General features: G+C 39.3%; 1 protein-coding gene across 1 annotated transcript in view; it reads right to left on the bottom strand.

The window, feature by feature from the left end:
* Nucleotides 1–12,127: 12,127 nt before the first annotated feature.
* The window catches only part of LOC144260413 (desmocollin-2-like), a 38,428-nt gene continuing 23,453 nt past the window's right edge, over nt 12,128–27,102 (bottom strand). The window contains exons 10-16 of the mRNA XM_077809036.1: nt 25,085–25,344; nt 24,845–24,978; nt 22,231–22,446; nt 17,425–17,652; nt 15,367–15,488; nt 13,329–13,556; nt 12,128–12,325 (exon numbers count right to left, since the gene is read on the bottom strand). Of these exons, the coding sequence (XP_077665162.1) occupies nt 12,128–12,325; nt 13,329–13,556; nt 15,367–15,488; nt 17,425–17,652; nt 22,231–22,446; nt 24,845–24,978; nt 25,085–25,344 (1,386 nt within the window). The remainder of the gene's footprint in view (nt 12,326–13,328; nt 13,557–15,366; nt 15,489–17,424; nt 17,653–22,230; nt 22,447–24,844; nt 24,979–25,084; nt 25,345–27,102) is intronic.

Raw genomic sequence — 27,102 nt, 5'->3', positions numbered from 1 at the left:
GCAGTGGGGAGTGCCCCGTCCATCTCGGTTGCCAGGGGCGGGGTGTGGGTGTGCTGTTTTTCAGTGGAGGGGGAGAGGTCGGGGAACCCCCCTCCTCAGGGCACTGATCTGTCCCCCTTCCCTCCTCCTGTCTCCACTGTCTGTGCTAGAAGCCACCCACCCTCTCCATTGGATGCTGTGCATGGTGCCTTCCCCAGCCATCCATCCATCCCTCACCAGAGTGGAGCATGACCCTGTCAGTGGGAGCATCCTCAGCTTGTCCCTGGCAGCCGGGCTTGCTCAGGCATTTTGTGGCCTGGGGCCTCCCCTACCAAACTTAAGGCTCCCCATTCCCCCCAAACTTGGGGGTCCACCTTGCCCTCCTACCCCCCCCCCCCAACATGGCTGCCCCACCCCTTCTGAAATGCCCTTAAAAGCTTCATATACCTTTGGTCAGACAACACTCCTCATAACAGTGACACCTCTTAGGAGCAACATAGCAAAAGGGCACTGATATGTTGCTCCTAACGAGTGTCTAGTGTGTGTGTGTGTGTGTGAGTGTGTGTGTATAAAAATAAGGTTCCTAAGGGGATATTATACTGCAGAGAAAACTTATGGCACCGAGTCTCAGAGCCCAGGTCAATTGACTTAGGTTTGTGGGGCTTGGATTGCAGGGCTAAAAATAGCAGTGTAGACATTCAGGCTCCAGCTGGAGCCCAGGCTCCGAGAACCACGCTCCCTCCCGCCCTTCCTTCACAGGGTCCAGCCCTAGCCAACCATCAGCACTTTACTTTTAGCCCTGCAGGCCCCATACATGACTTAGCAGGCTGAATGCCAGTCTTCCCCCAGTTTGTAGATCATTCTGGGGCTTAGGAGGCAGTAGGCAGCAGTGAACATGCTCAAAGGCACGAAAATAGGGGCCTAGGGAACTTTTACTCTGAAAAATGTAGGTCCCAAGCGAGTGAGGTTAGGTACCTACAGAGTTGTCCCCTTTCTGTTATAATAGTGATTTAGCAATTAATTCCTTTTTTGCTGATTAATTTCACATGGCTCTGAAGAATTACATTTCATAATCTTCTTGTAACTATTTCCTCAAAGACAACTCTCCAATTCATCAAGAGAAGTACCCACATTCCCACCCAAACCCATTCCTATTTAAGGAGTAGCAGTGGCCTAAAATGCACATAAACAAGAGTTAAATCCTCAGAGGGATAGCTCCATTGAAGTCATTGGGACTATGTTGATTTATAGTAGGTGAGGATCTGTCTCTCAATGTAGTGGTTCTCAAAGCCGGTCCGCCGCTTGTTCAGAGAAAGCCCCGGGCGGGCCGGGCCGGTTTGTTTACCTGCTGCGTCCACAGGTTCAGCCAATCGCGGCTCCCACTGGCCACGGTTCGCCGCTCCAGGCCAATGGGGGCTGCGGGAAGGACGGCCAGCACGTCCTTTGGCCCGCGTCACTTCCCGCAGCCCCCATTGGCCAGGAGCGGCGAACCACGGCCAGTGGGACCCGCGATCGGCCAAACCTGCAGACGTGGCAGGTAAACAAACCGGTCCGGCCTGCCCGGGACTTTCCCTGAACAAGTGGTGGACCGTCTTTGAGAACCACTGGATTAGACCATTTAAAATGCATAATACCTGTCTTTGGGCATAGTGCAAATCTCACTTCCCTCTCACAACTCAGCACTGTGCAAGATATTTAAGTGTAGAGCCACAAAGATATTTAGGCCCCTAACTTCAAGTGAAGTTAGGAGCTTAAATATCTTTGTGGATTTGGGCCTCTGTGAGTCTTCCTCCCCGTTCCATAAAACCTTTAACTATTCATATTCTTTTAAAAGCAACTCCTGAGACACCTGTTTGTCTTCAGTGGGTATTGGATATGGTCTATAATCTGTAGGTTTCATTAATGTGCTAATTATTGACCTCCTTGTCCAGATCCTTAGGGGAGTTATTGTTGACCTAAATCCCTGTGACACCTCTGTAAAAACACTGGAGGGGTATAATACTGATAGATTTGAATGTCTGTTAGCTTGAAATGCTGGGAGCAAGTAGGATGACATAAATAATTGTGTTGTTAAGCTTTGCTATGATATAAAGGCATGTTTTACTAGTGTGAGGCCTAGTGTGATAAATTCATGTTAAGGATTTATTTTAAATGAACCAAACAAGTCCCAAGGGCATAACCTTGGCCATGAATTATGCTTTCTCATTCTGTGAAGCAAACAAGTGCCTAGAAGGGCAGGTACAACACAAGCTTGCAACCGTTATCTCGAAAACGGGACACAGTTTGGGGGCTTTTGCAATATAGTAATTAGGCAGTTATACCACATCAATGTATACGATTTATTAAGAAATTGATTGACGCAAATGGTTAGTGATAAGAAGTAAAATTATGGACACATATGGGAAATGGGCAGGTACAAACCTTATTTTGGTCACAAAACATGGGTAAATATAGTTATACATCCAAGTAGCTACATAAACAAAGAGTATAAAAGATCTTAATCAGGTCCCTAAATTTGGGATTGTCAGGGTCCTGAAATGATGTTAACTAGTTTGGGCCCAGCCCTCTGATGCGCTCCACTGACCAACTTCTTCTGTTTTTGTTTTCCATAAGCCTTAGGAGTATGTAAGTATGCCTATAATTCTAAGAGCTCTCTCTCTGTGTTTGTAGCTTTAATCTGTTTAGTTATATTGATGAGTGGACTTATTTGAATGTTAAGTAAAGCTTGTACTTATTTCTGTCATCTGTCTCATCAACCCCAATCAGTCAATCAATCAGTCCCAATCAAGAATTACAAGAATCTTCTAAGTAGCCACCTCTGGGGAAAGAAGCTGTGTTTAAAATAATTATAATAACTCTGTTACACACACTTGCAATAATTGATCAGGCTACATTATTAAATGAGATAGGCCCTAACACAATATAGGTGTATACCACTAAACAATCTACCCCATCAATAGGAACATATATGTTTGCCACTGTAATCACAATCCTTTTGCCAGTTTTCAAACCATATACGATATTGCCAATCTCTAATTGTTCAAAAAACATGTCAGACCTCCCAACCCCCACCCCCAAAATGAGATTTTTAAAACTAATTTTTATGTACCTTCTGGTTTGAGGCTTTAGGGTTCACTCACTAATTTTTATTGACTAAGAGCTAATGTGATCATATAACTCAAGGAGGTTGGGCTTTAAGAAAAACATGAAACATCACCAGAGTTAGCAGCACTGCGTATATTTTATTATTTTGGATGGTTCAAGAATATGTTACCCTATATGGGGGGAGAGGCTGTGGGCAAGATTATGACTTTTTCTGTGCTGCCATGCAGGGGAGAAAAGGGAATAAGGCTTTTCCGGTGCTACCTCCCCACATTGCCAGTCTGTGCCTGGAGAAAGGGAGGAAGGAAGAGCATGTGATGGACTGGCTCAGAGGAAGAAATCATCCATTGATGTTGTGGGCCAATAGATGATCCCATCCCACCCAGTTCCTCTTCTGGGCTGCACATGAGGCCATGCATAGCTGAGTGACCCTTATGCAGGGTGAGACATAATGGACTTGTCTACAGGGTCAGTTAGTGCATGGAAAGCCGGGGTGTAAATCTGCCACACACCAGCTTGTTCCATTCTAACTGGCCGTGTGGACCCTACTATGCTACTACGAGCTAAAAGTTGTGTAGTGTCTTTTAACCAACTGCTGTATGAAACGAGAGTATATCAAAATGCATTACAGAGCTTTTAGTGTGCAGAAGCAGGGTCTGCATGACAACTGTGTGCAGCAGGTTAGTGTGTTGTACATTCACACCCTGGCTTGCTGCACACTGAGTCTCCTTGGGGACAAGCTCAAGGTCTCAATCTTTCCCAGATTTGTAGAACAAACAGTAGCTTTGCTGAACTCCTCGGCTTTAGTAGTGTTTTTTGTTTTTTTTTAAATGGGGAATAACTCGGGGGTGGGGGGAGGGGTTTGACTTCTGTATGTATATACCTGTATTATTTTTCTGCAATGCTCTCTTTCAAGGCGCCTGAAACTGGACAATATGTTTTCAGGAAAATTGCAGGTAAAGGTATATGGAGTGAGTTTTGATTTATGGTAATATTTTTAAAAGCTTTTTAGGAAATTCCAGTTTTGCTTATCTTTAATATAAATCTGTCCTGAGCTACCTGAAACAATTTCAGAGTAGGCAACAAACTCTCAAAGAAGAGGATTAAACTACCCATTTCATATCTCTTTTCTCGCTTCTTTTTTCTTTCCTTTTCTCTTTGCTCCTTTTCTTTCTCCCTTCTTTTTCTTTTCGCCTTTTCTGTCTTTCTTTTTTTAAAGCCCTACAAGAAATGTTAGGTCTTTCCTTGAGGGAAATAATTAACAAATAATCCCATAGCCATACATTTGTATATAATCACGCATTGTTTTAAGTATAAAAAGCAAACAAAGGAAGTATTTCTTCCCACAACACACAGTCAACCTGTGCAACTCTTTGCCAGAGGATGTTGTGAAGGCCAAGACTATAACAGGGTTACAAAAACGAACTAGATAAGCACATGGAGGATAGGTCCATCAATGGCTATTACTCAGGTTGGGCAGGGATGGTGTCCCTAGCCTCTGTTTGCCAGAAGCTGGGAATGGGTGACAGGGGATGGATCACTTGATGATTCCCTCTGGGGCACCTGGCATTGGCCACTGTCGGATGACAGGATACTGGGCTAGATCGACCATTGGTTTGACCCAGTATGGGCATTCTTATGTTTTTATACTAAAACAGTAATGTAAAAATATCTCTTGTTGTGAATATGGGAATTGTATCAGTCATGAGCTACAGATTTATTCTTACTTAGAGTGAATGAATAGATAACAAATCAGTGACCGTGTAAAAGGGAACTACATGCTGGCACTCTATTGCTCCATGTTTTCGTTCTTTTAAATCTGTATGGGCTTATGTAAAGGCGTTGACTGACAGCCCTGAAGATGAAATTAATCTAGTATTTCTCCACAGAACAGGTACAGCTCAGGCTGTGTCAGGGAAGCTAAGCCATGCTATCTCATCCCACAAATGTGGCTCAGCCCCAATCTGGAAGAACTACTTTTAGGGTGTGAAGGTAATGCTGTCTCTATGTACATTCAGTGCTTGGGTTCTGGGCTGGAACTGTCAACAAAGCTACCCACAGTGGGGTGTTATTGTATGGCTATTTTCTATTCGGAACTGGACTGGTACGGTTACATGTCAGGGTGCAATTCAAACCAGTGAGAGGTTGTGTCACTGCTTGTCCTGTAACTCTGAGTGCCTTGCAGCGCTCTGCTGCTGTAGCTCCCTGTCTGGATGCTCCCAGACAGCACACAAGCATGCACTCAATGTCTGTGTGTCGAGCAGCCATCGTGCAGCAACGCTGATGCCAGAAGCTACAGTAACACTCTCATCTCCACCAGCCTGGGTTACTACTGGCCAAGTGATCCCAACACACCCCCAGTCCCAAATTTTCCCAAAACTATCTTCCTTGAAATGCCCAACCCCCTCCTGGAATATTCAGAGGAGTATTAAGGTCCATTGCTCCTATAAAGAGACAAAAGCACAACAACTTCTTGCTTTAACTGGTATTAATAATCACTTCAAGTGGAACACAGTAATAGATTGTTTTAGAATAAAAGATAAAACACGTTTATTTAATCAAAGAGAGAGAGAGCTTTTAAGTGAATTGACCGAGAGAGTGGCATTGAATAATTCAGTCCCTCCTATCCTCCCAACACTTATTTATTTCGGGAAACACTGTCAATTTGCCTCTTACTGAGTGTTTGCATGAGGAAGCCTTCACCACGATGTGTGCAGGCTAGTTCAGCTTTCCTGCATATTTCTTGATTGGCATGTTTCATCTCAAACAATCTCATCCCTCCCTCTTTATTCTTCTCTGTCTTGGCTAACCACCCTTGTAATTACTTTAATTAATTAACACATGACAATAGTCAACATCAGTTGCGCAATGTATCCCTAGTTTGTTCTACTACATTTATGTTCTATCTTGTTCGTGAATTAGTCATGTTGAAAGAAATTTTGCAATCACTGTTCCTTAGGAATTTTAGTAGTATAATCATTCTGATTAGAGCCAGTTAAATCATGTTAGTAAAACATGTTTGAACAGCAAGAGGCGGCTTCCCTGTAGCAGCAAAACAACGTTCAGGACAAGTGTTGAATCGCATCAAGCAGAAATCATCATGTACTGATGTTGGAATCTCAAATCACTTTTTGAAACAGGTTGAATGACTCTGAAATGGAGACTGAGAAACAAGTAGAGATAAATCTGATTTCTGTGCATTCACTGGTGAACTTATAGGCAGACAGCCATCCTCTGAGATTCCCCTTCCTCACTCATGGTTGCACTTTTTGAGTGCTTCCTTTACTTTTGGCAGGTGCTGCAGATATTAGCACAAAAGGAAGATTATGCTAGAGCCACGCTCTGCTCAGTCCCACTTCTGTTCTCAAAGCCTTTACCCTATTTCTGTTTGTCTGGCATGGGGGATTGATCCAAGTCCCATTTAAGTCAAAGGAAGCAGAAAGACTTAACTGGAGATGGAAAATGCTTTTTCAGAGGCCTCAGCAAAGTTGCCATGGTCTTTTTTTGATTTAGATAATCAAATCTGAAAACATTTTAAAAATAAATTTGGATATTTTAAAAGACTTTTTATGAGACTCTCACGCTCAGAGCTGTAGCTAGTGGATACACAACATGGCTTGTCTAAAGCTGACTTCACACTGCTTTGAGCAACACTTGCTCATTACTACGTTATCTAAATTTGGGCCACCCAGTTCTGATATGAGTGCTCTGCCTTCATCCCCACAACTCTTAATGGGAACTCTTTCTTCCCAGTGTGATGCTATCAGCTGCCCTAGATTCTAAATCAACTGTGTCAGCAAAGAGTACACACGTTCCCAACCTGCTCAGACTTGATGTTTACCACTTCTAGCTCAGCTCCAGACCTGACAGTGGATCCAGAGTAAGAAAGCTAGCAGATTCTGTATGTATTTGTAAGACCCTGCTTTAGAAAAAGCAACAGGATGTTTTGTGTTCAAGGCATTTTTCAAATGGATTTTTTTAAGTCAACAAAGTCTGTCTGTATAGTTTATATAAAAATAGGTTTTAATGCTTCTTGTGTGTGAATTAAACTGGCTGGTTCTGGTAGCAGCAGCTATGTTTGCAACTGCAGAGCTATAACAAAATATTGGACTGAGAGTATCTCCCTCCAAAATCAAATCAAAGTGAAATTTGTAACAACAGCAACATGTAATCAAACTGCAGTTTATTTTACTACAAAGCCTACTCTGGCTTTGTTGACAAATTAAATTATCTCTTCTCTTTCTAGCAAAAACAACTTCATTTGAACTATCGGACTGTGGTCAATGGCTTGCCGTATTAAAATCAAATCAAACCAGTTCTTCTTTCTCTCTTCACGTGTTCCTCCTCCTCCTTTTAAAATGAGTTATGTTTCAGGCAAAATGTCTAGCTATGTTACAATTCTAGAATATGAATTACAAGCTCCTTGTGCAGTTTTTTCTGTCCAGTCCAGGCTGTAGCGTTGCCACTGCTCAGTTCCCTCAAATGAACGGCATATGACCCAAATTGTAAACTTAAAGCCAAATTATATCTGGTTTTGTGCAGGTGCAAGAGAAGATGTGGAGAGTCCCCTCCACCCAGCATATCCATGCCATAATGCGTGTGCTCCAATCAGGAGTGCCCAGAATGGGCCAGCTAGTGTTGCCAGCAGTAATCACCGCTCCAGAGAGGGCCTACATGAGTAGAGGAGTAGTGTGGCCGGGACCTTATCCCTCCCCACCTCTGTAGAGAGAAGTACTAGAAGGTGAGTACTGGGAGTAGGGCAGGCCACACTTACTTAAAAATATCCCTAGGGGTATTATGCCTTACATAGACATAACTGTAATGTATCCTTCCACTACCATCAGAGCAGCTGGTGCTCTTCCCAAGCCAGGGGCTCCGAGTCATATTTTGACCTTCAATTTTTTGTTTTATATAATATATTCTAATTAAACAAGGTAAGTGCAAAGAGATATTCTCAAAGGATATGTGGGAAAAAATGAAATTAAATGATTTTAGTGAGAATGGTTATGGATGATCAGGTGTTATGTACCATCTGATACTTTCAGCAATCAATAGCCTGTTCACATATGAAGTCACCTACTGTATAAATGTGTACAGCCTTGGAGTGTAGTACTAACAACCACCATGTTTAAATACAGTTGCTGCTGGCATGCTGCTATCTCCACTTCCCTTACGAGTGTGAACTGAGTTTCATTCCCCCCTCCCACACACGACCATGTTACAGGCTAGCACAATCTATGCTACAGATGCTTGGAAGGATTAGATTTTTTTTTATCAGTAAATGTCAATTTACCTATACACACGACAACTGATTAAAAAACATTTCCACCGCTAATCATCAAAATTCACAGAATTAAGAAAAAAGTTGCTTGAGACCTTTAAGTCTGTTGACTGTGTATATGTTTACATGAGGTTGACAATTTGTGTTTGAACAGGTTTCAGAGTAACAGCCGTGTTAGTCTGTATTCGCAAAAAGAAAAGGAGTCCTTGTGGCACCTTAGAGACTAACCAATTTATTTGAGCATGAGCTTTCGTGAGCTACAGCTCACTTCATCAGATGCATACCGTGGAAACTGCAGCAGACTTTATATATACACAGAGAATATGTGTATATATAAAAGTCTGCTGCAGTTTCCACGGTATGCATCTGATGAAGTGAGCTGTAGCTCACGAAAGCTCATGCTCAAATAAATTGGTTAGTCTCTAAGGTGCCACAAGGACTCCTTTTCTTTTTGTGTTTGAACAGTTACAAAGCTTTAACTTTTTGAATCTCAACATCTGTCATTAAATAATTTCCCACAACTGTGAAATTAAATTGATAAATATAAAAAGAAACTGATGTCACAATTATAAAAAAGAAAAAAAAAATCTAGCACAGAATATCCCAGGGAGTAGTAAATAGCATTGTTTGACTAGAGCAGATCTCCGCAGGAAAAATATCACTTGGACACAGTGGTTACAGAAAAGGTTCTAGCAACACTGTCCTTAGTTCAGTGTGGACAAGGCTTAAAATCTATAGCAACTTCAGGTCTACATCTGTTCTTTTTCTAGTATACAAGAAATGAACTACTTTTGCAGTCTTTATTTTCCAAAAATCCACTTTATTACTCACTGTTGTACAATTTTTTTAAAAGACGACATTAAACAAGATAATGTTTACACAACTAGACAGTTTTTGAAATTACCTAGTTGGAGAGAACAAGTCATCCAAGACAGTAACAATCAGTGAAGTATACATTTTCAAATAATGTGTGCTTAGTGCAATTTTTTTTAATAGTTAAGTGTTTTAAGATTTATAAATCTTACGGTTTATACAAATTCTCAAATTAGATTAGACAATTTTAAAGTTAGTTTCCTAGTTTAGGCTATTACCGTTTTTAGCATAAGGTTACCAAATGTAATGGGAACACTACTAGGTAGCGATGGCACCACATTTAGGCTTGGTAGTAACAAAAATACTTGACAAAAATGAATAGTAATGTCAATGGAAAATGGTTTATTTGGATTTAAACATTCACCTGCTATTCAAGCAATGCATGCAGCAATGTACAAGTGAAACTGACTCATTTTAATTGTCCAAGCTGAGTAAAAATGTACAAAATAATCAAACAGGATAAATGGTGAATGTAAATTAGATTGGTAACATGCTTTTGGCTCCAATACACTCAATTAAGTCACACCAAGGATGAATATTTTTGGACCCTGATTTTTAAACAGAGTACTGTTCTGGTGTCTTCTTGAATAATGAAAACATAGTTCTGGAATTTTACTTTTTATATCCATTGTTTATAAAAGACTGGTGGGTTGGGTTTTTGTTTGTGGTTACATTTACCATGGACCCTCATGAGTCAAAGGCTTTCTTATAGCTAAAAAAATAAAAGATTCTAAAGGGAGGAGGAAATAAAGTCATCTTAAAATATCTACACCTAACATTGAAGATACTGTATATGAAAACAGAGAGGCTAATACTAAGTCCCTTAAGGCCTCATCTTCAATTGGTGTGAGGCTCATAGCTCCATTTGCATCAATAGAGATATGCCAAATTTATACTGGCTGAGGACCTGGCCCTTAATATACAAAGAAACTCACTGGTGTGGGTGAGTAGCAATGCCATCAGGATTTACTTTTACTGTAACAAGATTAGTTCAGAATACCTTCGATCTTATTAAAATCTTTGATGTCAGTGATGGTCTTGCCTTTAGCGTTGGCAGCAGACATTTTCAGTGCAGCTGAATTTACACTGAGCACACTACTGATAATCTAGAATACCTTGAACATTTTCATCCTTGTGAAGACTATCACAATTAGGTCTTATTAGAAATATTCTGAAGTCTACTTACAGTCTGATAGATAAAATATTAAAGTGTAAAGCTTCGTATCTACCTTTTGCAATTCTTTAGACAATTAGGGTTTTGCACTGATTTGTATTCATGTGTGGAATTCTCATGATCAATGGCAGTTCTCCACACAGACTCAGAGCAACATGACCCTTTGTCATAGATAACTTGTTTAAAAAAAAAAAAAAAATCATATAATACAGGTTAAAAACAATTTCCATCCTAAGGCACGTGTTTACAGAGCAACTCCAAAAAGCAGCATTAGAAAAAAAACAAAAGACCCTTAAGTTTCTCTTTTTTTAAAGAATACAAGGGAAATTTATTTAATGCACAAAAGAATCTTGGGAGCATAGAAAAGATGAATAATTTACCCAGTATAGCAAATATTAACCAGCTGAAGACTTACTGAATTCAGGAACTGGTGGTTTATATCTTACTATCACAATCATGAGGTCACAATCTTATATACAGTGTTAAAGTATTTTAATATGTCAACTTTAATTATGCTTGTGCAATATACTTGTTCATTTTCCTAAGGGGTCTATATTTGTAAACTCCTCATATTAATAAATAGTAGGATATTTACCGTCCACAACAGTGGGCATCATACTTGAATTTTTTTAAAGAAAAATTCGTCAATGCCATCTGTGTCCAGTTTTATGCTATATTTTGTCAGTTCTGCTCACAGAAAGAAATGACTGATTCCATAATACGATTAAAAATAAAGCTGTCACTGCCTCCTTTGCCTTGGGGTCCTTTTTCTCCAGCGACACAGACCTAACCTGAATTTTACAGTAGGCATGAGTAGCCACATTGTATAAAACTTTAGGAAATATTCACCATCTCTGATGTGGTTATACTGAAGCTCAAACAGCTGAGGAACAAATTATATCTAGAACAAGACAATAAGTAATGCTCTTGGAGTTCAAGATATGGTGTCTATTGCACTTCATTTACATTACAATAGTTATCCCTATATGCTGAATTCATGATCTCCAAGTGTATTACTTAAAGTGTTTACATACAATACTTATCTACATCCTTTGGGATAGTACATTTGGTGGGCACTAGTCCAATAGGAGGAAATATATTTTTGAATATTGTAACGTATATACTGGTTTTTCATTTTTTTTTTTTTTTGTTTTCCATCCAACAAAATTTCTTCCAATGTAATCCTCTAGTATCTTGGTCTGAAATTTTACTTGTAAAATTTAAGTCTTGGATCTCAATTTGTACAGCTAAGACATTAAAACTAGTTATTTTGATATACACTATTTTTTCCTAAGAAAAAGGATGAATGAAATAAAGCTTTCCACCTCTCAAGCCAAACAGAAGAAAAAATTTGAATACTTAAAATAAAGAATACACTAAGTCTTGTATTAAAAGTAAACACAATAGAAAATATAATACTAAGTAGAATGCAATATTATTGTATTCACATCATTTTAAAAGAAACACCTAAGATATAAACTTTAAAGCATAGGTAATGAGTACAGGTCAAAAATCTATTATATACTGCTGAACTAATGCAGGATTTACATCCTTATAACAACCCTAAATATATTTTGTAAACCACTTCCCTTAGCAAGAAGGAAGAAAAAAAAAAAAAAAACCACAGAATCGGCTACATTCAAGTTTAAAAATATCTATCCTCTGAGAAGCACGACAATACCATTTATTTACAGATTTCAGTACTCTGACAGGCACATTCATCTCTTTACACATGTTTCTGCTAATGTCCTAAACTTGGGTTCCAGCTGATCTAAAAAGTCAAGCACCTCCTCTTCTTGCTGATCACTGCAGCAGCCTACAGAACCAGCCAATGATCCTCTTCCTTCATAGTTATATGGAAGGACATAGTCTTCAGAATGCTTATTTTCTTCATCCTGTCTGCACATATACACCTTCTGCATAAAAAGAAAAAAAACATACTATTAGTTTTCTTAAACTGTTATCCTAAACATATGGCATAAAAATAATTTTTGATTTACCTTTCATTGTTTAATTTTTAATCAGAGTGTGTCCTCTAATGGGTTCCTACATACAAAAAATGCACATGATTGGTCTATATCATTCATACTATAAAATAAGTATTTAACAAAAATCATTTTCTAGTGATCACACACAATAAAATGTGAAGAAACCTGTTAAACAATTAAATCCATTTGAAAACAAGATTAAAAGCATGATTTACACATATACGGCCCTACCAAATTCACAGTCCATTTTGATCAATTTCACAGCCAGAGAATTTTTAAATTGGTCAATTTTGTGTTTTCAGATGTTTACACCTGAAATTTCATGGTGTTGTAACCATGGGGGTCCCAACCCAAAAGGTACCCAGGAGGTGGATCTGATCTCATTTCTCCCTTCCCTGAGCAGCCGTGCAGGGGATGGACAAGTCCTGTCACTCCCCAGCCTGGAGCACTCCCAGTAGCATGGGAACATCAGAGTCACAGGGAAGGGCTTATTTCAGCGTCCGTGACACGTTTTTCACAGCCGGGAAACTGGTAGAGCCCTATACATAAAACTTGGGTTTTCAGTTCATGGTGTACATACATTTTCTAATGTTGCACAGCAATATGTCCACCACATACATCAGGCCTTAAATTTTATCACTTGGAAGCATTTAGATAAAATCAGTACAATGGACAGTTAGACCAAAAGCAAGTACATCTGTGCACACACACACACAGCAGTCTCATTCTAAATGGAAAGTAACAGTTCTGCTTAAAAACTGTTTTGGTGTGTTTCTCTTTGGAGGTAATTGGAGATAGTTAAATGATTGTCTTCGTTTTGCTCAAAAAGTGGTCTAACAATCATGCGCGGGGGGGGGGGAGGGGAAGAAGGAATGGGAACTGTCGTAATTTCAAATAGCAGGATACTGGAGACAAATATTAAAATACTTACTTCACCTAGACGAGAATGCATGAAATTCTGCCATTCTGAGCATGAGTATCTGCCTTGTTCCATCGTGGACTGTCCATATCCCCTGACTGATTCCACGGTCTGATGTCCTCCTTTGGACATTTCAAAACTCTGTCCCCCAGTTTTTACTTCATGTCTTATTGTGCCCATGCCAACCCCTTGATCACAAGAATTTACAGTTGCAGCTTGTAGAGGAATTATATTTGGATCCTAAAAGCAAAGATAATAGTGGGGGTAGGGGGGGAAAATCTTACCAAAATACTCCAGGTGTAAATTTTTCTAACAAAGAAATATTTCCTTTTCTTTATCACCTTTGCTTTCGGACATATCACTTCAAAAGGATACAAGACTTGGAAACGGTCAGTGCTTAAACTGAAATGTCTCATTCTGTGTGCATACAGTATTGTACTGAATCCATGCTCAGCACTCTCACTGATGCCTAAAAGAAGTTTGTGCATAAATCATGGGCAGTTGATGGCCTTTATATGCACATAGTTTAGAGAGCCTCTTACAAGGACTACTTTGAGAAGCGAAAAGCACTCAGATACTTTCATTTTATAGATCATTTGCTAGTATACTATAAAGTTACATAAATAAAATAATGTTAGTTAGGTTGTAAAGTCAAGCACTAAAAAGTTGCAAAGCCAAATTTATAGTTGCTTGTGCAACCTTCATTCTGTTCCCTTGGGCATTTCAGTCTTTGCACTGAATGAGGCTGGAGTCCTGTAGAAAAAAATTGTATATGATCACATAAAGACTTTCGCAATGCCTAGGCACAAGGAGGCCAATTTAAAGTTACACAGGCAATCATAAATCTGACATTTCCTAACTTTTTGAAACCTAAGTAACATTTTAACATTTTTAATGTCATTAAATTTTTAATAGGAAAAAACTGCTACTGTAACACCTCACCATACACCCTAATAATGCATGATTATGATTTGAATCCAGAGCCTTCAGCATGGACTGATATTACTTGAGCAAACGTTAGGTAGCAGCAGAAGACTGTTATTCCACAGAGGGGGATAGACTGAGTCTGAGGGTGGCTGGGTGTGGAGAGCCCTGGCTTAGTTCTCACCTCCCCTCCAACTCATCCCTCCACTCACACAATCAGTTTGGGGAGCTCCTTCCCTGCATAGTGTCCCAAGAAGGGGAACTAGGCTAAGCCATGGCAGTTTAGGGTTTTTGATTTTTTTTTTGGAGGGGGAAGAGGAGAACCTGGTCAGGTTTTTCTTCTCCTCTCTGCGCCCCTTCCCTCCCGGCCTCCTGGAAAGTGCGGGTATTGCAGATTACTGAAACCGTGTCAGGTCAGAGATGAGAATTGGCTCTTTTTTCCTATCTCCAATGGCACAACTGCTCTGGCAGCTCCTAGGTGTTCCCATGGTGGTAGCCGTGCTGCTACAGCAGCATGAGCCCAGCTTTAAGACGCTTCAGGTGTTTAGTGACTTTGCCATTTTGCCAAATGAATGTTTCCCTTGCAATTCTGGCATTTCCAAACTTGAGTGCTTGATTTTACAACTTTAAAATGTTCTTTTAACCATCTGAGCTAACAGAGTAACTGATAGCAGTTACACGCTGTTATCCCCTGTACGGATCAGCCACCAAAGGTGGGGGAGAGGGAGAATTTGCCAGTGCATTTCTCATATACTTGCTTACAGCAGGGGAATGTGTAAGGACTCAGGATTTCTGGATCTAATTCCAGGTTATGGAGGAGAGTGTGTCCTAGTTATGAGACTCTTTTGTCCATGTCCTCACAGCCTGTCCGGGTCTCCCTCTGCTACACCCCCACCTAATCAAGAGTTGAGCCCCATGCTCCTTTTCTTATTTAACCCATCCCTCTATTTAAAAATTAAACCATGCTTTTCAAAGGAATACATTTACTAATGCATTATCCTAGCTTTTTATTATTTCACTTACTCGCTGATTCACAAATTTGCAAAGCGTCTCCATGTCATACTGTGTTAACTACAATATCTTCATTACATGTTCCTACAGTTAAATAAATACACACACAACTCACCATCACCTCTTCTCCTGGTGCTTCTGTGTTTGATATAATTAAGTTCTGATTAGCTAAATCATCAGTCACATGTTTACTCACTGCCCCCGTGCCATAACAGCCGCAAAGTGTAATCAGGATTACTACATAAGGGAAAATAAAATGAAAAAGCATCTTGAGTATAAGGTACTGGATTTTTGTATATGTCTGAGAGGAATATGTGCACAGTTCTGTATTGATAAAGTACTAGGATTTGTGTCTGGAGATAAAATACTAAGTGTGATTAGCGACTGGCAAATTTGAAACCTCTAAATATTCTGGTGTGCAAAGACTAGGGCTGTCGATTAATCGCACTTAAATCACACAATTAACTCAAAAAAGTCAATCAGGATTAATCGCAGCTTCAGTCGCACTGTTAAACAATAGAATACCAATTGAAATTTATTAAATATTTGTGGATGTTTTTCTACATTTTCAAATATATTGATTTCAATTACAACAGTATATAGAGTGTACAGTTCTCACTTTATATTATTTTTATTACAAATGTTTACACTGTAAAAATGCTAAAAGAAATACTACTTTTCAGTTCATCTCATACAATTCCTGTAATGCATTCTCTATCATGAAAGTGCAGCTTACAAATGTAGATTTTTTGGTTACATAACTGCACTCAAAAACAAAACAAAGTAAAATTTTAGAGCCTACAAGTCCACTCGGTCCTACTTCTTGTTCAGCCAATTGCTAAGACAAACAAGTTTGTTTACAGGAGATAATGCTGCCCGCTTCTTATTTACAATGTCACCTGAAAGTGAGACCAGGCATTTGAATTACACTTTTGTAGCCAGCACTACAAGGTATTTACATGTCACATATGCTAAACATTTGAATGCCCCTTCATGCTTCGGCCACCATTCCAGAGAACATGCTTCCATCCTGATGACGCTAGTTAGAAAAGTAATGTATTAATTAAATTTGTGACTGAACTCCTGGGGGGAGAACTGTGTCTCCTGCTCTGTTTTACCCGCATTCTGCCATATATTTCATGTTATGGCAGTCTTGGATGATGACCCAGCACATGTTGTTCGTTTTAAGAACACTTTCACTTCAGATTTCATAAAACTCAAAGAAGTTACCAATGTGAAATTTCTAAAAATAGCTACAGCACTCGACCCAAGGTTTAACAATCTGAAGTGCCTTCCAAAATCTGAGCAGGACAAGGTGTGGAGCATGGTCTCAGAAGTCTTAAAAGAGCAACACTCTGATGAGGAAACTACAGAACCCAAACCACTAAAAAAGAAAATCAACCATCTGCTGGTGGCATCTGACTCAGATGATGAAAATGAACATGCGCCAGTCCGCACTGCTTTGGATTGTTATCCAGCAGAACCTGTGATAAGCATCGACACATGTCCTTGGAATGGTGGTTGAAACAAGAAGGGACATATGAATCTTTAGTGCACCTGGCACGTAAATATCTTGCGACACTGGCTACAACTGTGCCATGTGAATGCCTTTTCTGACTTTCACGTGACATTGTAAACAAGAAGGAGGCAACATTATCTCCCACAAGTTCAACTTTCATGATCAAGAGAGAGTGCACTATAGTACTTGTAATGAGGGAATTGAAAAATACTATTTCTTTTGGTTTTTTACAGTGTAAACATTTGAAATAAAAAATATAAAGTGAGCATTGTACACTTTGTATCCTGTTTTGTAATTAAATCAATATATTTGAAAACAGAAAAACATCCAAAAATATTTAAATAAATGGTATTCTATTAACAGCGTGATTAATCGTGATTAATTTTTTTAACTGCTTGACAGCCCTAAAAATAACTATACAAAATCCCAACATTAACTCTCCCCCGAGGGAAGAAGAGAGAAGAAAAGAACCACAAGTGACAAATATTAGTCACATCATTTAACACAGTTCTGGAAGTTGCTCAGATACTATGGTGACGCAGGCTATGTAAGAATCTTAATAGAAGAGGCAGTATCAATTTTGAAACAGACTCTAGTATCTAATTTTAAAAAGATAATATTTTGCATTTCATATAAAAGTACTAACATACTTACATAGCAGTAATAGTGATCCCAGAATCATTGCAAGGATGGCCCATACACCAAGAGTAACAGCTGGTGCACTTTGTCGGATAACACCACAATCACTTGGAGTAATACAATCACAATAGTTAACTTTAACCACACTTGTTCCTTGTCTTCCTGCATTATCCCTCACGCTGATAAGAATTGTATATATTCCAAATGGAATACCATTCCTTGGTGAAAGATACATAGATTTAGCTGCAAAAAAGACAAAACAAATGTAATGTTGACTGTTAAAACAATTGTTACCTTTTCTTTGTAACTGATGCAAAGGAAATTTCTAAAGGCTCCAGCCCTGCAAAGGAATCCACGTGGGTGGACTATATCACCTAAATACATAAAGACCCGCTGAAGCCACTGGTGTACTAAATGAAGTAGGTGAGACACTGTACAGGGGTAAGGGTCTGCCCACAGAAACCTCACTGCAGGATCGAAGCTTAATTCTCTAGCTTTCAGTTACTGGATAGGAAAGCAGTTTTCTGTGCTGTACCATACAGTTAAGTTTTATCACTGACATGGACAACAAAAAATATTTCTAAGATTTACACCCCTTCTCTAAGTATACTTTGTTGATGATTAAGAACAGGAAATGAAAAGTGAGAGCTGAATTGTCCTCTTCTGAAGGTCCCTAGTATGAAACTTTGGTAGGTTTTGTTACTGTTTGTTTTCAGTTTTACCGATTTAAAATGATATTTGTTTTCACAGTGAAGATGCCAGCCTGTGCTCCTGATGAAGGGACATTCTGTTGTCTTTTTCTATTAAAGAAACAGAAGCTAATTAAATTCTTCCACCATTCCTTAACATGGGAACTGCCATAATCAATCAGATGAGCTGTCCTAGTTCAGTATCTTTTTTCTGGTAATGAGTGGTCTTACAGAAAGATGTCTTACATGCCTTACAGCAAGATGCAAGAAACCAATATTGGACAACAACGAGGAAGATGCCCACTAGAGAAGTTTCTTCCTAACTCCCATTGGTTACTGGCTGGCTTTACCCTGAGACATGAAAATGTATATCCCTTCTAAAATATTTCAGTTTGTCTAATGAAACTCTGGATTTTTTTTAATATAAATTTTTAATCACTTTTTAATCCCTCCAAACTCTTGGTCTCATTAATACCTTGTGGCAGTGAGTTTCACATGTTAAAAGGAAATAGATACACAATACAAAGTTGTTAGTTTTAAATTTGATGCCCCTCAAGGTAACAATGCGATGATTGGGAAAAGCATCAAAAGGCGTGCCTAACCAGTCAAATTTTTGTAGTTATCATTGTACAGGAGAGTTTGAAGAAGGAAACGTGAAATGGCTTTGAGAATGTTTACGGGGAGTTCCTTGTAGGCACTGGAGAAAGAACATAAAAATGGCCATACTGGGTCAGACCAAAGGTCCATCCAGCCCAGTATCCTGTCTACTGACAGTGTCCAATGCCAGGTGCCCTAGAGGGAGTGAACCTAACAGGTAATGATCTAGTGATCTCTCTCCTGCCATCCATCTCCACCCTCTGACAAACAGAGGATAGGGACACCATTTCTTACCATCCTGGCTAATAGTCATTAATGGACTTAACCTCCATGAATTTATCCAGTTCTCTTTTAAATCCTGTTATAGTCCTAGCCTTCACAACCTGCTCAGGCAAGGAGTTCCACAGGTTGACTGTGCGCTGAGTGAAGAAGAACTTCCTTTTATTTGTTTTAAGTGTGCTACCCATTAATTTCATTTGGTGGCCCCTAGTTCTTATATTATGGGAACAAGTAAATAACTTTTCCTTATTCACCTTCTCCACACCACTCATGATTTTATATACCTCCATCATATTCCCCCTTAGTCTCCTCTTTTCCAAGCTGCAAAGTCCTAGCCTCTTTAATCTCTCCTCATATGGGACCCGTTCCAAACCCCTAATCATTTTAGTTGCCCTTTTCTGAACCTTTTCTAATGCCAATATATCTTTTTTGAGATGAGGGGACCACATCTGTATGCAGTATTCAAGATGTGGGCATACCATGGATTTATATAAGGGCAATAAGATAGTCTCCATCCCTTTTTTAATGATTCCTAACATCCCGTTTGCTTTTTTGACTGTCACTGCATGGACATCTTCAGAGAATGATCCATGCATGACTCCAAGATCTTTCTTCTGATTAGTTGTAGCTAAATTAGCCCCCATCATATTGTATGTATAGCTGGGGTTATTTTTTCCCAATGTGCATTACTTTACAGTTATCCACATTAAAATTCATTTGCCATTTTGTTGCCCAATCACTTTTTTGTGAGATCTTTTTGAAGTTCTTCAGTCTGCTTTGGTCTTAACTATCTTGAGCAGTTTAGTATCATCTGCAAACTTTGCCACCTCACTGTTTACCCCTTTCTCCAGATCATTTATGAATAGGCTGAATAGGACTGGTCCTAGAACTGACCCTTGGGAAACACCACTAGTTACCCCTCTCCATTCTGAAAATTTACCATTTATTCCTACCTTTTGTGTCTTTTAACCAGTTCTCAATCCATGAAAGGATCTTCTCTCTTATCCCATGACAACTTAAATTTACATAAGAGCCTTTGGTGATGGACTTGTAAAAGGCTTTCTGGAAACCTAAGTACACTCTATGAACTGGATCCCCCTTGTCCACAGGTTTGTTGACCCTCTCAAAGAACTTTAATAGATTAGGTGGGAGGGATAGCTCAGTGGTTTGAGCATTGGCCTGCTAAACCCAGGGTTGTGAGGTCAATCCTTGAGGGAGCCATTTAGGGATCTGGGGCAAAAATTGGGGATTGGTCCTGCTTTGAGCAGGGGGTTGAACTAAATGACCTCCTGAGGTCCCTTCCAACCCTGATATTCTATGATTAGTAAGGCATGATCTCCCTTTACAGAAACCATGTTGACTTTTGCGCAACAATTTATGTTCTTCTATGTGTCTGACAATTTTATTCTTTACTATTGTTTCAACTAATTTGCCCAGTACTGTCATTAGACTTACCGGTCTGTAACTGCCAGGATCACCTCTAGAGACCTTCTTAAATATTGGCGTTACATTAGCTACCTTCCAGTCATTGGGTACAGTAGCTGATTTAAAGGACAGGTTACAAACCATAGTTAATAGTTCCGCAATTTCACAGTTGAGTTCTCTCAGAACTCTTGGGTGAATGCCTTCTGGTCCTAGTGACTTGCTACTGTTAAGTTTCTCAATTAATTCCAAATCCACAAATGTGTTTGTTGGAAAATCTGACAAAAATGGGCAACCCTTCCTTATTGGGAGAATGGAGGCCGAAAGAGACATCTCAATAAATGAATAAGATTTATAGGTAGGGTGAGATAGACCAGAAAGGGTCTAAAGTAAAAGGTCTTAAGTGAAGACAAGTAATTTTGTGTCTGACTTACTGGAGAAGGAGAGAGATGAGAAAAGGGGAAGAGGGGGGAATGGCTGAAATGACAAACTAGGAAAATGATCATTGGGACAGCATTTTGAATGCATATAAGTAGGGCAATGTGACATTTGTGAAGACTGGAGAGGAGGAGGTTGTAGTACTTAAGAAAGAATGTGGTGAGGGCCTGAACAAGAATTATAGATGTCTTGGGGGGTGGGGAAGAGAGGGAGAAAGAGAGAGAAAAGTCTGGATCTTACAGATGTTGAAATACAGGAAATAAATCAGGGCAAAACACAGGTCTGCAATTTTTTCCATCTGTTTTTGACTAGTTCCAGTATAACATGCTGTACCTTCTAATCCTCCAGCATAACCGTTCATTTTAAAGAGATAGTGTATATTTGTGTTAGCAGCTTGGCCATGTCATTCTTAAAAACCATCCGTTTCTGGTGACTTTTGTTGTTGTGTTTTTCAGTTTATTCCATCACCTCCTCTTTTGACACTTTAATCCCATCTTTATTATCTGAAAAGAGTGGGATTCAGATTCTGTGCTGTGCCTCTCAGAAGACACCATCCACCTCTGCACCTTCCTATTTCTGGGTTGGTCAAGGTGCCAGCATGGCTCTCAGAGTAGTTAGAGCTGCCCCTGTATCTGCTGTAACTTACAGGTGTTTCCCCACTGTTGCAAATGGGCTATTCCAAAGCCAGAATAGCTGGAGCACAGAGCTCTCTGGAGCGCCTCTCCATCTCTTTTCTATTCCAGGTACCCTCAGATGGGGGCTGTGCAGGAGGGCAGCACTGGGCTGCACGTCAGGGGCAATGCTGGACTGTATAGAGGGTTCTGTTTAGGGGGTTACAAAGGAAACTTGAATCTGGCCCTAGTTTGGAGTAGGTGGTTCCTTAACTTCCTCATTTGGTGAAGAGTGATGCCAAGAAATGTAGCATTTCTGCCATGTCCTTATTCTCCCTTAAGTGTCCCCTTTACTCCATTGTAATCCAACAGACCCACCTCTTACAGTTTTCTTGCTTATATTTAAAAATCTTCCTATTTGTTTTCAGACATTTGGCTATTTGCTCTTCAAAATTGCTTTTAGTCCTCCTAACTTACATACTTTTTGCCTGCATTGTTCCTTTTTATTGCTCGGACTTCCATTTTCTGAAGGATATCTTTTAGGTTAAAAAAACCTACCTTTCTATTTGATCATTCTGGTTTCTTTCTTGTTTTGCTACTTCCTGAGTGTTTGCACGCTTTCTGCGACTCTGGTATGCTATGAATAATCTCCAAATACTTATTGTAAGTATGTCAAAAAATACAAAAAAGTAGCACAAGTCTGCTTACTGAAAAAGATACAATAAATCTGGCAATTAATACTATTAATATTCTTGTTTTTAAAAAGAATACACAATATTGCATACCATCGTGTTGTATTGTTTGCCATCCTGAACCCACACTCTTGTCAGAAATATCAAATCTAAAAGGTGCAGAATAGGGATACTCATTAGGATTGACTGCAGTAATACAAACTGGTTTTCGGTCTCTGCATATTATGAAGTCTCTTGGAGTCAAGATGGGGTAATATCTGTTGCAAGCATCTATAGTAGCCAACACCGTTCCAGTACCTGTTTTACCACCTAGGAGACAGAAATAATAATTTCAGTGCTGTTTAACTTTTAATGCTCTCCACGTTTTAAAACTCTGTGGTTTCATCTGATCCAAGCTAGTACCCAGGATTTAAAAGTAAAAGCAGAGGGGGAGTTTCCCAACCTCTCCCCTAGCTTATAGGAGCACTGATTTCCCCTTGGCTGCTGATGCAAGGGCTCAATAGCCAGAGGACTGTGAAACGAAATCAGAAGCTGATGCCTTGCCGGGAGGGGGGGGGGGGGCGGCGGGGAGAAAGAAGACCCAGCATTTCTGGGAGCAGCATCTGATAGGAGGGGAAAAAGGTGTTCCAATTGGTATTCTCTTACTCAGCTCCTCTAAAGAAAAATCTGCCTCTTGCTGCCCCCACACCTACCTTTCCAAAAACAAAGCTGCAAGGAGCAGGGAGACCTACATTTGGGAGCTTTATCTCCACTTTAGGGAAGACAGACAGAGGAATCATTCATAAATAGATTATATGATAAATCCCTGTCTCGAATGGTCATGAGATCTTTAAAAATGCAGGCTATTCCACAGCATATTTCAAAATCATGTAGGAAAGAATTCTGCCTTTGTCCCCAGTCTCCAATATCTGTTTTTACATCATTACAGATTCTCCATCCTGATCAAACCTAAACGATGGTGTTTACAAAAGTGGGAGACTGGTGCACCAGGATGCAGGGGTCAAACAGTTCCACATGCTGATGTGCACACACTTTGTTTGGCTGGCTATGGTCCTGCTTGGGAATGTGAATTCCTTTCACATACAATTCTTCTATTGTCCCTCCTCTTTCCCTTGCATCATCTTTTGGTGATGGGATGCAGCAATGCCACATCACCATACAACAGACCTATGACAACAGCCACCAACACCAGTAAAATCCTCCTCTTAGCTGAACTGACCCACTGTCAACACCTGAAGTTATCTAGTAACCTCCACAGAAATGACTAGGACTTGCATATGCAGAATGCTGAAGTCAAATTATTTCTTACTGCTTCCTTTTATAGATATATCTGCTCACTGTTATATACTGCATTTACAGTTAGCAACTTAAATTGTAAAATTTGAGTAATCCAATTGCATCAAAGTTAAACTTTTTAAGTACAGGTTCTGCTTACAAAGTAATGTGAAGAACTTTAAATTTATTCCCATTCAGATTTTAACAGATAAGGGCTACATCCTGACACTGTGTTCAATGCATTTTTGCTTTCAATATGAAATGCATGTTCTAATGCCTCTAATAGTACTCATATTGTCACACCAAAATATTTAAGTCTTTGGGCTGCAATCACTAAATTTACCTTGAGGATCAAGTGAGCTGCAGCTCACGAAAGCCTATGCTCAAATAAATTGGTTAGTCTCTAAGGTGCCACAAGTACTGCTTTTCTACTAGCGACACTAAGCATTTGGGAAACAAAAAGGGTACTTCATTAGCTTATCTCAATGATGTCTTTTCCTAGGATAAAGAAAGGATACAGATGAGTACACATAAATTGTGTAATCAGAAACAGAGAACATGTAATCCTTTAATTTAATGTTAATTTTCAACACCAAAATCAGTTTTAGAGTGAGAACCTGATTCAGCAACCCTTAAGCATGATGAGTAGTACTTATCTGTCTGAGTAATCCCAGATAAAATAGGGACTACTAATCTGAGTAAGTACTACTTATTGTGAGAAAAGTTGCAGAATCTAGCCTTACGTAGGGTACTGGAGAAGAGAAAACAAATATATTATAGGGGGGGAAAACACAGTAAAGCAAAATTACTCTTAAAAGTGCTCTTAATTTATATGCTTCCTAGTTAGACTGCAAGGGATCAAACAGAAGATTAAAAATAAGCTTTACAGGGATTTTGTATTTACAGAATGACATCCTGATTCCACCCTGCCCCCTCCAGCCAACCTCATGGCTGTCTGTTGTACCATCAAGGGGATTGGTGGGGAGGAGGGTTATTTGGGAATAGAGAAGGAAACAAAATCAAAAGAAAAAAAAAGTGTTCACCAATGAAAGTATCAGATTTAATATATTTCAAAATAAATATCAATGTATTTTAAATGAGAACTGAGCTCTTGTTGAAATCTGGCCCCAATTGTGAGTGATGAATACTTTTGAAAATCTGGCCCTGAAAGCTGTATGCAGTTGCTCAAACTAGAACAGCTACTCCCAGTCCCTGTGAACAATTGTTATTCTTTTCCTCCTATTGGAGGACGGGAATTTCCGCTCCCCAAAAAAATGCAATGGTAAAAAGCCTGTCTCCATTACAATCAACTGCAGGTTTAGAGGAAAAATAGTTTAATGTGACACAGTTCCGTGAATATTTGTGTGCACACACGAGCATGTGTGATTCATTTATACACCAAATAGATTATACATGTAACATTTGTACTCACTTCGGTCTATTGCACGGATGGTAATATTGCACTGCCTGACTGCCATATCTTTGTCAAAAAGTGTAGTAGTTCTGAGCTCGCCTGATTTTTCATCAGTGGTGATCCAGCTGCATTGGTCAGGTGCTATCTGATAGCTAGTAAAAATAAAAGTGTTTAAAAAATAATTGTACAATGCTTATCTCCCCATATCCCCCAAAATGCTGTATATTTAATAATCTAGTATAATAAAATTATTTATACCTTATGCCTTCACTATTTCCTGTTTCTGGATCCTCTGCTAGGTATTTGCCAACCACTGTTCCAACTGTCGTGCATCCGTCAATTCTTATATGTAACAAACAAGGATTGAATACTGGTCCCTCATCAACATCTACTACGATAACTCTAACAGTACAGATGCCCTGGGGAAGTGCACTTGAATATGGTACTACTGCATAAGGTATCTCATTAACTACAGTAATCTCAAGTATCCTCAGACTGGCGGTTTCATAGTCCAATCCCTGTAAAATAAATTTAGGTCTATTAAATTAACCAAAACCTTCTATAAATTTTCTCATCACAGTATTTAACAATAAAGAGAGACCAAGTCATACATGGTCATGATTTTAGAAAAGGACTAATTATTTTGGGTGCTCAATTCTTGGGTGTTCCACCTGAGAAACCTTAAAAGGGCTTGATTTTCAGGAAGTGCTAAGTACCAGCTTATTTAAGAAAAAGAAGTGGCATCCCTAGCATGGCATAAGCAGCACCAAAAAACAAGGTTATATTTGTAACTCTATTGGGCTTCTCTCCACCTCAAGGGCTACTTTGAAAACTAAGTATGTTTATTTCTGTAACCGAGGCCTGGTTGGTCTACATTTAACAATTAGATTGCCCTAGCTATACCACTCAGGGCTGTGGACAATTTTGCACCCTGAGTGCTGTGTTTAGGTTGACTTAATTCCCAAGAATTCTTCCATTGACCTAGCCTCTTGAAGGGGTGGATTACCTACATTGGTAGAAACACACCTTTCATTGATGTACAAAGCGTCTACGCTATGGTGGCATAGCTGCTGCATCATAGCTGTGCCGCTAAGCGTAGACATGCCCTGACTTTCTTCCTAGAATACTTGCTACCTTTCCTGTCTGTTGCCACAAGTCAAGAATCCTTTCCTATTAGAAAGGCATATAGGTGCTTAGTGAGAATTCAACAACAGTAAGAGCCTCTGAACCTATAGTGCAGCTGGCATGACTAGTTTTTTTTTGTACATGGCGTCTAGGCTGTCTTTAATGGTGGATCTCACCTTCTAAGCCTCCCATTTATAAACACTAATAGAGATATCAGGTTGCTTTTACACATGCAGAAATACTGATAAACACTGATTAAAAAAAAAAACACATTCTTGAAATGCTTTGATTACCTCACACTTTCCAATATAAAAAATTCTCCTCTTTAAGAGGACAAATATGATGAAGCCATGTTCCATACAGCAAGTATGGACATTATAAGGAAAGCATAGTGTTAACTCTTGAGCTAAAACAGAATCCTCACTGCAGAATTGTTAGAAATGTTATCATGTGTGGGCCAGTGAGTAGAAGGTAACAGTTATCTGCACATAATAAGAGCTTTACATTTTCCAAGTACAGAGAGACAGAGAGGTTAAGGGTCTTGCCTGGGAGAAATTGTGATCCTCCCTTTGTCTTGTATTGCCTATCTGTAAAATAATACCTATATATTATTTTACAGACCTAAGCATATACAGGAACTGAGGTGTATACAGCCACAGAGAGGTAGAAAGGCAAGAATCATTTACCTACACACTCCAAATTACACAGATAGTTAAGAAACAAAGGTTAAGTGACTGCTTTGAATGGGTTACTTAAACTCTGTAAGCTTCTGTTTTCCATTTGTAAAATATGGGAGGATAATATTTCCTTCCTTCACAGTAATTTTATGAACCGTAGTGAAACATTTGTAAAGAACTATGCTAGATAAGACCGAAGTGTTGTTATTAAGGGCAGTCATTGGCAGAGATAGTATAAGAACTCAGTACTGCCTGGTTTTAAGCCCTCACTTAATCCATTAAACTATATGATCTTTTAAAGGAGAACCTCTTAAGAACTTGAGCTAGCCCCCATTGGACTTAAATGGAAGAAAGATCAGCACTTAAGAAAACTGGAGGTGAACCTGCAAACCTATACATTAGTATTATACATTCTTTAGCTACTTAGTCTCAGTGTACACTTTACAGGCTTGTCTACATGACACCACAATCTGG

Source organism: Eretmochelys imbricata, chromosome 2 (assembly GCF_965152235.1).
Source record: "Eretmochelys imbricata isolate rEreImb1 chromosome 2, rEreImb1.hap1, whole genome shotgun sequence".
In the NCBI taxonomy this organism is placed as follows: Eukaryota; Metazoa; Chordata; order Testudines; family Cheloniidae; genus Eretmochelys; species Eretmochelys imbricata.
Note: the sequence above shows the minus strand (reverse complement) of the source record. Positions and strands in the feature narration are given on the sequence as shown.